The sequence below is a fragment of the Protomyctophum parallelum genome (genome assembly GCF_964188405.1).
Source record: "Protomyctophum parallelum genome assembly, chromosome: 3".
In the NCBI taxonomy this organism is placed as follows: domain Eukaryota; kingdom Metazoa; phylum Chordata; class Actinopteri; order Myctophiformes; family Myctophidae; genus Protomyctophum; species Protomyctophum parallelum.
In genome coordinates this window covers 23,859,041-23,872,284 of record NC_139698.1, presented here as the reverse complement: position 1 = coordinate 23,872,284, position 13,244 = coordinate 23,859,041, and the positions used below count along the sequence as shown (strand labels likewise).

Genomic DNA, 13,244 nt, shown 5'->3' with positions numbered 1-13,244 from the left:
CGCGTGCGTCCTCGAGTTGCATGCGTGACCATGTGGATCTACTTAAAGCTGAAGTGGCCCCTCGGACCTCCTTCCCACCCGGTCTGGCAGTGAGTTTAAAGTGTTATTGGACAAATGAAACAGTGAAAGTAGATGATCTACAGTACGTGCAAACGTGTCCCTCCGTCCCGCAATACATTATATAGGGTCATACCAGGGGGGCAGTCAGCCAGATATTTCGTGAAGCCTCATTTGAAATCGGTAGTTCATATAATGGCCTGTTGTGGCGCTGGACTGGACCCAAAAAGCCCCATAGCTCCATAGAGGCCCATGTATTTTGGCCCAACTTCACCTAGACTGTATTACCTTAATAAACATGGTCATGAATACTTTCTTCTTCCAGTCACTAGTTTAAAGTCTCATTTCTAATGTCATAATATTCTTTTTGGAAAATGATGGTCCCATTAATAAAAAAAATGACCATAAAGTCACGTATGTTCTGAGGGGCGTGGCTACCGTTACAGTCTATGATCGGGATTCCCCTCCCACTCAAGAGTCTTCTCCTCCCACTCGAGTCAAAATAAAAACCAACGGAGAAGAAGGGGGGAAGTCCCGCCTCGTTGTCTGGGCAGCCAATGACCAGCTGGTCCAAAACGGAGCCAGCCAATGGCCAGCTGGTACCAAACGGATCTAGAAAGATGGCGACTTACATCAGGAATTAGCATATTATTACAGGCTTCATTTTACGTTCATGTTAGACCCGGGGAACGCTTTGTCCATATTTTTTACAGTCTATGGGTCATACAGTAGGTCATTTTTGCATGCTCGCACGCATGTCACTTTTCTTTGTTTGGGGGGGATATTATGTGTAGGGCACGCAAATGACCCGTCGCCCTCGGAAGGTTTTGTTGAAAATATCCGATCGACAAGCTGATCACAACGCGTGATCAACAGTGAACCATTATAATAATAATAATAATAATAAACTTTATTTATATAGCACCTTTTTTGACAGTGTCACAAAGTGCTTAACTCCTTCAGCGCCACCTGGTCGTCACCAGTTTAGGCTCTGAGTGCCAATTCTCCCATTATAAAAAAGAGAGGGCGTTTTAAAATAATACGTCTTTACGGACATGGCAACCAGTGCATAGTTGATTCAGATACGGGATGACGTCCCTGGCACTTAAACAGTTTGAACAATATAAAAACAACAGTGTTACATAACAATAAAACAGCAGGCAGAATAAAATGACATTATCAAGGGAATTAAAAGCAAACATTGGTTATCGGTTTAAAAAGGCTTTCCTATAAAAGTGGGTGTTTAATTGGTATAAGGTACTCTATGTAAATAGGGGTCCTGATGAAGATCACTGAGAGGGATCGAAGCGTTGATGGCAATAAAAATAATGATGCTGCTGTTTCTCCTGCACCTGGACCTGGATGTTTTTCAAGAGTTGATCCATTCCCCTCATATAACCCGCCTCTCTCTCTCTCTCTCTCTCTCTCTCTCTCTCTCTCTCTCTCTCTCGCGCGCTCTCTCTCTCGCTCTCTCCTCCGTTCACGTTTTTCTTTGTTCTCCTTTTTTAATCTCTCCTTTTCATCTCCTGCTTAGTTTTTCCCTCAACCTTCTCTCCTCTCAGCCACATCCACACATTCTCAGTCAGTCGGTTCTCTATTCTAATGTGGTTTATTTTTCTTCCCGATGACCTTTCTGCTGCCTCTGTCTCTTGCTCTCTCTACTTTCTCATTCCTTTTCTCTCTTTTCTTTTTTTTACCAATCATCTCTGTCTCGTTTCATTCAGTCAACTCTGGCCGAAAAGAGCACCTTTTCACTTTTTTAGATGAGCCATTCGAACACTTCAGGCTTTCCTGTACTTTCTAATGCCTTGCTAATTCTTCTCTTTTGTTACTGAAAACAAGTGACATTTTTCGACACTTTTTATTGTAGCAAAGAATCTGAATAGCATTTATATAACGGCACCTTTGCAAATGCCCTCCTTTTTCTCACTGACAATGTTCTTACAATTTACTGACAATCCACTGTCTTATAGCTAGGCGGAAAATAGCTGTTTTCAATGCATGATAGTTCAGTTGGTGATACAAGCATGAAATTTGGCACAGATGTCCTTCATATGTCCCTAATCGATAATCAACCTCGGGCCACGCAGAATTCCAATTTCTTTCAAGGTGGCCCGCCAGTTTAAAAAATGGCTGCAACTGTAAATACGTTTTGCTGGGGCTGTAAATATTTTTATTTCCACTCATTTTGATGTAAGAGAATATGTTCTGGAGGTATTTCTACCAAGTACGATATAAAAAGTAAAATTAGGTTCCAATATGGCGGCATGTTTTCCAATATGGCTGCCAATAAACTATATAAGTGTACATCTGCTCATGGTTAATGCACAGTTGGTGATGCAAACATGACATTTGGCACAGATCACCTTTATGACACCCTAATTCATTATCAACCTTAGGCCACGCAGAATGCCTAAATTTTCAAGATGGCCGCCAGTTTTCAAAATCGCTGCAACTGGACCTACGTTTTGGACAATATCACTTTGCTGGGGCTGAATCTTTGATTTCCCCCTAATTTTGATATAAGAGAATATGTTCTGGAGGTATTTGTACCAGGTAAGATACAAAAATAACATTAAGTTCCAATAGAGCACCGAAGTCCTGACGTAACTCGCTCATCCCTTCGATTCCCCTGGTTTGCGGAAGTAATTTCTCTATGGAGTATAACACGGGGTGATCTTAATATCGTCTACTATAAGCGTTGTGGTCCAAAAATAAACAAGCTGTTATTGTCAGGGAGGTGTCTCTGTATCGTTTGCAACAGTCAGTCACTCATATATGATACAGTCTGCTTCTAGCGAAAATGTAACTAATTCAGTAGTAGTAACATTAGCGTTTTCTCTCAGTCAGTTGATTCTTCATATCCATATGAGTGAAGCGGCCGGGATGACTTTTTCAAACACAGTTCTTATATGAAGCAATCTAAAAATCCTCCTATGGCGATTTCAATGCAACTAAAAAAATACATGAACCTGGGGACTGACGCCCTCTACTGAAAGTGACGTCAGACTTCGGTGCTCTAGTCTATATGGTGGCATGTTTTCCAATATGGCTGCCGATAAATTGCATAACTGTACTACTCATGGTTTGGCTCATGGTTAATCCACAGTTGGTGATACAATCATGACATTTGGCACAGATCACCTTTATACCACCCTAATTAGTAATCAACCTCGATGCATGCATAATTCCTAATTTTTTCAAGATGGCCGCCAGGTTTCACCAGTTGAAATGGCTTCAACTGGGCCTACGTTTTGGACTATATCCTTTTGCTGAGACTGTAATTTTCTATTATTTCCCCCTTATTTTGATATAAGAGAATATGTTCTGGAGGTATTTCTATGAAGTACGATCAGAAATAACATTAGGTTCCAATATGGTGGCATGTTTTCCAATATGGCTGCCGATAAATTGCATTAATGTACATGCTCATGGATAATACACAGTTGGTGATACAAGCATGAAATATGGCACAGATCACCTTTATACCACACTAATTGGTAATTAGCCTGGGGTCCACCTATGCTTTCTATGCGCAACATGAGACTGATTAATTAGAGCGACAGAGAGAGAGAGGAGTGTGTGTGTGTACATGTGTGCGTGTGTGCGTCAATTTAACAAAGATGCAGACAATCCGAAATCAGCAGAGAGTGATCGACGTTTGCGCTACTCTATGCCGAATTGAAGTGGACTCGGACCCAGACTTTTTTTTTCCTCCCTGGAAATAAAAACGTCTGGGTTTCCGAGGCTAATTGGTAATCAACCTCGTGCCATGCAGAATCCCTCAATTTGTGAAGATGGCTGACAGGTTTACAAAATCCCAAAAGCCCAATTGACAAGTTGTTATCTTGTTATTGCAGTACCAGGGCACACTGGTTGACACTATAGCTGTGATACTCAGCATGGGGTTCAATGCTAATACATTTGATACTCAGCATGGGGTTCAATGCTAATACATTTTCTACAAGGTTTCCTAAATGCTGTTTAGCTTGCCCCAAATTAAAGTTAAACTGCTGCACCTGAATTGACAGGATGTGCCAGCACGGGAGAGCAGAGCCAAGGAAAACACGGCTTTAGTCTTTCGGAAGGTGTACAGGTGATCTTACTTGTTACTTGTGCAAGCAGAGCGTGCAAGTAATGTTATCAGTCAGGTGCTACGACGCGTATGTCCCTTAGCAGCATATGATATGACGTCATATGTTGGCACAAAGCAGACCGTGCAGGTATGTTTTCCGTCATGCTACGAAGCATATGTCCCATGACGTGATGAAGATATGTACCAATGTCCCTTAGCAGTCATATGCTGGCACGGGACATACGAAAGCAGACCGTGCAGGTATGTTTTCCGTCATGCTACGAAGCCTATGTCCCAGATATGTACAGTACCAATGCCAGGGTATAATTGGTTTACGATGGTGACGTAATGATGATATGTTTCAGTGTCGGGTGGATTCAAGGGACATATGCATCAAACCACCCGAGTAACCACATTATACCACTAACCAACTCAGAAATTATACATACATATAGACATATACATATAGACATACAGTATACGTGGTGAATATATGTGACCAAATTTGACTGGGAGACTGCCATTGGATTTTTTTTAATTTTTGTTTTTTCATTTCATATGAAAGCAGGGAATCATAGCTTCAAATTGACATATTGGTTGTTCAGTTTGACCCACCAGTTTTGGAGATATGGCTTATAGAGTGATGTCTTGCAGAAAACAGCGAGTTGAGAAAACAGGCTTGAAAGGTTCACTTCTGTGGTCTCTAACATTACAATAGCTACATATTTAAGCATTTTTTTCATATTTACATGTAAATTTCAGTTTTGACACTTATTTCAGACATGCTCTAGTATGTGAAGAGTCTGCCTGTGCTATTAACTCATTTTGAAAAAAAAAAAGAAAAAGAAAAAAAAAAATCTCCTCTGGTGAAAAGCTGGAATGTGCGCGATGGCAGTCTCTCAGTCAAAACTGGTCACATATGTACCAACGCCAGGGTATAATTGGTTATCGATGGTGACGTAACGATGACATGTTTCAGTGTCGGGTGGACTAAAGGTAATGCCCCTATGTATACATTTATGTAATCTGACACCACTGCCATAACAGGCATAAGTAATCATTACCATACTTAAAATACTACTTTTTTTCATCCAAAAGCAAGGTACGTAGCAAATAGCTAAACCTAATAATTCCATATAGCAAATGTTCTTTCACAGAGAGGCTGAGATTTGAAAGTTTGTAGCGGTCTACAGTACTTGCACGCTCTGCTTGCGCACTAGTAGGCCATTTATGGCCTACTTGTGTGCAACAAGCAAGTAGGCACTCGACAGAGTGCAGTTCTAGTTAGAAATACCTCCAGAACATGTTCTCTTATATCAAAATGAGAAAAAAAAACTAAAAAATACAGCCCCAGCAAAAGGATATAGTCCAAAACATAGGCACAGTTGAAACCATTACAACTGGTGAAAACTGGCGGCCATCTTGAAAAATGTAGGAATTATGCGTGGCCTGAGGTTGATTACCAATTAGTGTGGTATAAAGGTGATCTGTGCCAAATGCCATGCTTGTATCACCAACTGTGGATTAACCATGAGCAGATGTACATTTATGCAATTTCTCAGCAGCCATATTGAAAAATATGCAGCCATATTGGAACCTAATGTTATTGTTTTATCTCACTTGGTAGAAATACCTCCAGGACATATCTTATACCAAAATTAGGGGAAATGCTAAGTTTTATAGGCCCCGCAAATTGGTGTAGTCCAAAACGTATGTCCAATTGCAAACTGGCGGCCATCTTGTAAAATGGAGGAATTTTGCGTGGCCCGAGGTTGATTATCGATTATGGTCATATAAAGGTCATCTGTGCCAAATTTCATGCTTGTATCACCAACTGTGGATTAACCATGAGCAGATGTACATTTATGCAATTTCTCAGCAGCCATATTGAAAAATATGCCGCCATATTGGAACCTAATGTTATTGTTTTATCTCACTTGGTAGAAATACCTCCAGGACATATCTTATACCAAAATTAGGGGAAATGCTAAGTTTTATAGGCCCCGCAAATTGGTGTAGTCCAAAAAGTATAGGTCCGATTGCAAACTGGCGGCCATCTTGGAAAATGGAGGAATTTTGCGTGGCCCGAGGTTGATTATCGATTATGGTCATATAAAGGTCATCTGTACCAAATTTCATGCTTCTATCACCAATTGAACTATCACCTCTATTTCCCACCTAGCTATTACCAATGAAATGACGTGTGAAGTTCTCAAATGGCACAGTATCTCTCCTCTCCTCTCCTCTCCTCTCCTCTCCTCTCCTCTCCTCTCCTCTCCTCTCCTCTCCTCTCCTCTCCTCTCCTCTCCTCTCCTCTCCTCTCCTCTCCTCTCCTCTCCTCTCCTCTCCTCTCCTCTCCTCTCCTCTCCTAACCACATTGATTGATTCATTATATTATTGAGGACTTCTAAAAGAACAGCCGTATAATATGCTATAAATGGATGCCACAAAACATTCTAAAGGCTTGCTTGACTCTATTGTAGTCCATTCAACTTTGAACAGTCAAACAGTCAACAGTGCAGATGTAACTACCCAGGATTCAAACCCGGGTCTCCTGCTAGCAACGCCAACATCCTAAGCCAAAGCGATATCCCTGTAACTCGGGGGACATATTAGAGCTGGGTTCATGTTGGCTTGTGGTGGACATTAATTTGTCAACATATGTTTTTTGCCACGGACAATAATATTACCAGAAACACAAATAAATAGATAGCCCTGAATGACCATAAGCCATAACAGGTCTGTAACTCAGTCTTTGCCACAGGTCTGTAACCAAGTCTTTGCCACGGACACATGTCCGTGTACAGACATATTGGTTACCCCTGTATTAGAGGTTGTGAGCCACTCTGCTACACTGACAGACAACCATACGAAATCCAAAACGTGAAAACAATTCATGATAAAGCTCACCTCCTCTCCTCTTCCCCTCCACGTCTCCCATGCAGAACTCGCGCTACCAGACGTACCAGCGCATGTGGAACTACATGCACTCCAAGCAGCCCAGCGTGTTCGTGAAGAGCACGGAGGAGGGCATCGCCCGCGTGGTCAACTCCAAGTACGCCTTCCTGATGGAGAGCACCATGAACGAGTACTACCGCGGCCTCAACTGCAACCTGACCCAGATAGGAGGCCTGCTGGACACCAAGGGCTACGGCATCGGCATGCCTCTGGGTGAGGATATGAACAATGATTTTATATATATATATATATATATCTCCATATTGACCCATTTTGACCTGAGATCAGATTCTAAAAATGTCTTCTAAATCCTGACAGCTTTCTGAAAAAGCTATGTTTCAAGCTCGTGAGCTTGTAGATCTGCTATTTTTCAATAGCTAAAGCATAACATAATGCTAACACCAAAAGGGGTTCCCGCTCCAAAATGGGTTAAAACACGTACATTTTATGCACTACTTGATCACACTACAGCGTCACACAAAAGCAATGAAAGTAGCACATCCACAAGCTCAAAACGCAGCACGAACTGAAGCCACGCGTTTTGAACTATAGCCGATCTGCTACTTTTGAGTTTGAATCCTGAAAAGGAAAGTGGTCTTGGACATATGAGGCTTCCACCCGAAGAGACGATATGTGACACGTCGCACTGTGATTATTGTGAGCTTGTGGAGAACATCCCCCAAATTGGTGTATTTGGGGGTCGATTTTGTGCAAGGGACTCGCATAAAAAATTGCGTTTATCAATTCATAAATTCCATCATAATTCTAAATCATAATTTCAAATGTTGCCAGGGACCCTCTGTAACCCCCTGAAGGACCCCTGGAGGTCCCCGGACCCTATACTTATATATAATCAATGTTGCTATAATACGGCAGCTTCGGCCATAATCTCATTCTTTATCTCTCCCTAATCCTCTCTCTCTTTTTCTCCTATAATGACGTCACACACACTCATCTTGATGCTGTGCAATCTCCCACTCTGGCTGTGTTCTCTCTCTCTCTCTATCCCCCCCCCCCCCCCCCCTGCTGTTTTCCCCCCCATCCTCATCTGGTGGCGTTCCTTTCCTGCTCTGACTTCACCCTCCACTCTACATCATCTTCAACTTCTCTCTCTGTTTCCATCTGGTCTCGGCTCAGAGGACTTCATGCCTTAAAGAATCTGGTCTCAGCTCTCAATGGCTTAAAGCTTGGACGCTTCGATGGGACTCCGCTCTCCCACCCCTCATCGTCTCCTCACCACTTCCACTATCTTTACATGTAGGATTAACCACTTGAACCCTGGCATCCCGATTCTGGGGGGGAACGCTCATAATGCGTCGTGAGACCTGTAGATCGACAATTTTTGGGAGATTTGGTTTTATTTGGTTGGTTTTATTTGGTAAGGACGGGAACCTTTTTTGTAACTATGCCTTTCAGGACGGGAAGTCGGGAACCCCTTTTGGGGTAATTGTTGCACAGTATATACAAGCAACATAAATGTTTTGTCATTTTTGATGTTTTCAGAAAAGATCATGATTTAGAAGACATTTTTTGAATCGGCCTCAGTAGACTAAATAGTCCTAGACGGACAGACGTTATTATTCCTGTTGCAACTGATCAAGTGGTGTGTGTGTGTGTGTGTGTGTGTGTGTGTGTGTGTGTGTGTGTGTGTGTGTGTGTGTGTGTGTGTGTGTGTGTGTGTGTGTGTGTGTGTGTGTGTGTGTTTTATTTTTGTCGAGTGACATCTCGCACAGGACTTTTGACTGCGAACTGCATGAACTAGGCATTTACAGGGAGGCATAACAATGTGTAAATGGATGTGTTAGATCTAGGTGTTCCAGCATTGACCTATGTTGACTACCATCCATGTTTGCACTTTGGCACACCCGTGGTTCAGAGCACACCCATTATTCATTGTATTAGCTGCTTGCCAGCCTGCCGGGATTTTACTCTTCTACAGTGTGGCCTACTGTATAGTTTTGAATCTGAACAACAAAATGAACTATTCTGGGAGGGAACATTCACCCAAAATAGCAGATCTACAAGCTCACAGTGTGATGGTACGGCGTGTTGTGTGCTTGTACAGCAACTATTTTGGGGCAAAGAGATTTGGTGTAGACTAGACTGGGTTTAACCACTTAAACCACAGCACCCGTATTCTTGGGAAAACCGGAAAGATGGTTAATGTAAAACAAAAACAGATAGACTCTAGTACGGAGCCCTGAGGGACTCCAGTGGGTAAGGCCACTTGGACAGAAGTGTCTCCCGTTCAGCAGCCTGTGTAACGGTGTAACCTGTGTCCTGTCCTGATGTGTGTCCAAGAAGCTCTCCATTCATTCAGAGACGTAGCAATGTATCCTGTGTCGTGTCTATTCAGAGAGGTGTATACAATGTATGCTGTAACGGTTACAGCATACATACCTCTCTGAATGTCCATTCAGAGAGGTGTAACGCTGTAACCTGTGTCCTGTCGTGTCCATTCAGAGAGGTGTAACGCTGTAACCTGTGTCCTGTCCTGATGCGTGTCCACCGCAGGCTCTCCGTTCAGAGACGAGATCACGCTGGCCATCCTGCAGCTGCACGAGAACAACCGCCTGGAGATCCTGAAGAGGAGGTGGTGGGAGGGGGGCCAGTGTCCCAAAGAGGAGGACCACCGGGCCAAGGGTCAGTCACCGCATGGGACGCATCTCCTATTTTCCTCTCCGTTTGGGCCAAAATGGGGAAGCCAGGATTAAAGCACATATAAGCAGTTTTCTCCTTACATATAAGCAATGTTTTTTACGTTCATTGTATTATATTCAGACGTTTAACAATGTCCCCAAAGAAATTCTCTGTGACACTTCTAAGTCTGCCTCCAAAACTGTTATTTTATCTGTCAGAAGAAGTGCGTCAGAAAGTGCGAGCCCCGCTTACTACTAACCAATCAGGGTGCCTGATTGTCATAGAGACTAGATTTTAGGGAACATTGTAACAATATTTCGATAGAGTTTTTGGAATGCCTTCTGGTCATATTGTACTACAACCGCGTGACATTCTCTAATGGGATTGAATGTGATTATGATGAATATTCACTTCTGTAATTACAGATTAATGTGCTTATGAAGTGCTTCACGTGTTTACTCTTTACTCTACCTACGCTTTTCATTTGACACTGTGTGTGTGTGTGTGTGTGTGTGTGTGTGTGTGTGTGTGTGTGTGTGTGTGTGTGTGTGTGTGTGTGTGTGTGTGTGTGTGCGCGTGCGTGCGTGCGTGCGTGTGCGCGCACGTGGGTTGTAACCATTGACGCATTGACTATCAAAATGCCTTTTAATATAAAAGACTGATGAAGGTCTGACTGCGGCCTGCCTGTAACCACATAAACCCCAGACTCCTATAGACCGATTCACAGAGGGGTGCCCTGGGCGCGGCCATTACTGAGGTGTAATACATGGAGCAGGTGCTCTGTAGACCAGGTGTAGCTAATCATTGCTGCTGCACTTAATGGTACACCTCAGTAATGGCCGCACCCAGGAAACCCTCTGTGAATCGGTCTATAGAGGGTATGCGCGTGACATCATCATCATACCCGGAAGTTATGCAGGAACGCCTACTGAGTGGCAAAAAACTACTTTCTGGCCTTGACAGCCCATTCATCCAAACAGAAGAGTCATATTTGATTGCATTAAATTACTTAAAACAACGTTAAATTCACTTTGCCACTCGATTTGCCACTCGATCTGCCATTCACTTTATGCATGCGCATACCCCCTATTCTGATTGCAACATTTGGTGAAAATAGCAGATGTCCAATATGTTTCAACCATATTTTGTTTTTGCAAATGTTTTATGTTGTTAAAAACTGAAATTGTTTTCTTTAATGCAAAACAAATGAAATCACAAATACAATATTGTTGGTGTCCCTCCGTTCCTCCTCAATCAGGCCTCATTCGTTTGAAGCACGGCTGTTTCAACCAATCAGATTGCTTCCTCAAAACGACGCCAGGAGGGTTAGAATGAAATGTTGTCCAGCAGGGGGAGTGGGTTTATCCAGGCTAGCCTATAGGCATGGAGAACATTTATTATACAACAGGTCGTTTTGAGGAAGCAATCTGATTGGTTGAAACAGCCGCGCTTCAAACGAGCATGATGGAAGGCCTAATCAAAACATAGAAATCAGCTCCTCTGTTCTCCCAGAGCGCAGCCGACTGACTGGGTAGCAACCCAGTCAGTCGGCTAGCGAGTTTCTTGGGACATTTGTGGACGTAGTGGCTATAACATCTGTCATTCAAAAATGATGATTTTCTCAGCGAATATCTTAGTTTTAAGGGTAACTTGTGTAATTGCAATATTAGACTTGAGAGTCTGCTTTACCATCATTAATGCACTTCTGCACTTCAACATTAGACTTGAGGGTGTGCTTTACCGTCATTAACAGATTCTGTACATAGGACGCCTGAGAACGTCATAAGGACCCCGAAATATTAGTACTATTGACGTCCCAGCGACGCGGGGCGAGATAAGAATATTCAGAATTTTTCCTATTTTTTTGGGGGCATTTCGCTTTTCGCTTGCTAACGCTCAGTGCAACTATTAGCTTGTCATTGACTCCCATGTTAGCGCGGCGGAAAGAATGACTCGTATCTCCTAATCCAAGGCGCTCTCCGCGGTGATGAATGGATCGATATGCTGGCGCTTCATTTCTGCTCCTCATCCGTCTCTCCCGCAAAATATGAACGTTTTTTGGAGCGTAAAACAATATATTAAGATGATCGGGGATGTGAGGTCCCTTTGTAAAGTCAACTTTCTTAGGCAAGTGTTTCCTGTTTCATGGCTTTCAAAGTAAAAGCGATCAGACAACTCTGGCACTCTATAGCCTTTATTTTGAAGGCACTTCCTGTACTAAATGTGTTAATGCACTTCTGCACTTCTGCGCTGCCTTTCGGAACTCTCCCCGAGTTCCTAATTAATGACGGTAAACCACACCCTCTCGTGTGATATTGCTTAGAATAGAATATCGTTGGTGACTGGTGTGTACCTCCTCACTCAGGCCTGGGCATGGAGAACATCGGCGGTATCTTCGTGGTGCTGATCTGCGGCCTCATCATCGCCGTGTTCGTGGCCATCATGGAGTTCCTGTGGTCCACACGCTGCTCCTCCGCCGCCGAGACCGACGAGGTACGCCCCTCCCACAACACCTCTCCTCCTCCTCCTCCTCCTCCTCGCCACAGACACACCCCAGTAGGTCCCCACGGCGACGTGCCAATCCCCGTGCCGCTTATGCGTGCGTCTTATCGTGGCGCGTGTGCAGTGGTGGTGGTGGTGCACGCGTGTTTTGTGTGCGCGTGTTTTGTTTTTTTGTCTTGTTTTCTTCGGCTTTCTGCGTTCTGTGTGTTTGTTCTGTGTGTCAACGTAATGGTGTGTTTATGTGGAGGGGGGGTTACGCGTGCTGGTGTTCCATGTGTTTATTGCATGTGAACAATTGAGGAATGATAATGTTGTTGTGTGCACCCTCCCAAAAAACTAAAAGAAAATAAGAACAAAAGAAAAGAAAGATGATAAATTCGAAGATGAAAAAGAAATTACTCGATTACGCAATTTGAGCTGCATGCCCTTGCCTGCAATTAAGCTATCGTGTTTTGGTTTGTTTCTGTAAGTATTGGTGTTTGCCATTATGAAATGAACAGTTATACTATATAGTGAATGTGAGCTATAAATTACAGTATGGGTATATAAGCAATATTGAGATTATGCCAAAGGCTCTCAAAGTGGGGTCCATGGGGACCCTCTGGGACCTTCCTTGGAGGGTTCCAGGTTGTCCCCCAGATACATAATTGATAGTTAGAAACCAAGTGGACCCTTTGCTTCCATTTGTGCACTCTCAGAGTTATGGATTGCTCGAAATCGAAGAGGTTTGAGAGCCACTGGGTTATGCCAATATTTGCTAGCACAGTAGTATGATCTTTTTGTCCCTGGCATTAAATGTCCCGATGTATCTTCTTTTACATGCCTCACTTGTACGCTGGTATCCTTCGTTTCACCCTCTGATAACCACCCCCTCCATGTGTCTGTCCCGTCCCCCCCCACCCTCTCAAACACACCCCTCCTGCCATTAGAGTCTGTTCTCCGACAACGAGTACTGTGTCTGTTTGTGTGAGCACAATGGCTTTGTTTACTCTTGTCACAGTCAGGGCTGCAA

At 43.3% G+C, this 13,244-nt stretch overlaps 1 protein-coding gene across 2 annotated transcripts in view; it reads left to right on the top strand.

The window, feature by feature from the left end:
- Window positions 1-13,244, top strand: part of grik5 (glutamate receptor, ionotropic, kainate 5) — a gene marked incomplete at its 3' end in the record, with an annotated part of 95,423 nt that overhangs the window by 79,242 nt on the left and 2,937 nt on the right. The window contains exons 16-18 of one of the 2 annotated variants that reach the window (XM_083760318.1): window positions 7,078-7,303; window positions 9,605-9,733; window positions 12,096-12,223. In XM_083760318.1, coding sequence (XP_083616444.1) covers window positions 7,078-7,303; window positions 9,605-9,733; window positions 12,096-12,223 — 483 coding nt within the window. Of the gene's footprint in view, window positions 1-7,077; window positions 7,304-9,604; window positions 9,734-12,095; window positions 12,287-13,244 lie in introns of both variants that reach the window. The other variant, XM_083760317.1, reaches the window with a different exon arrangement.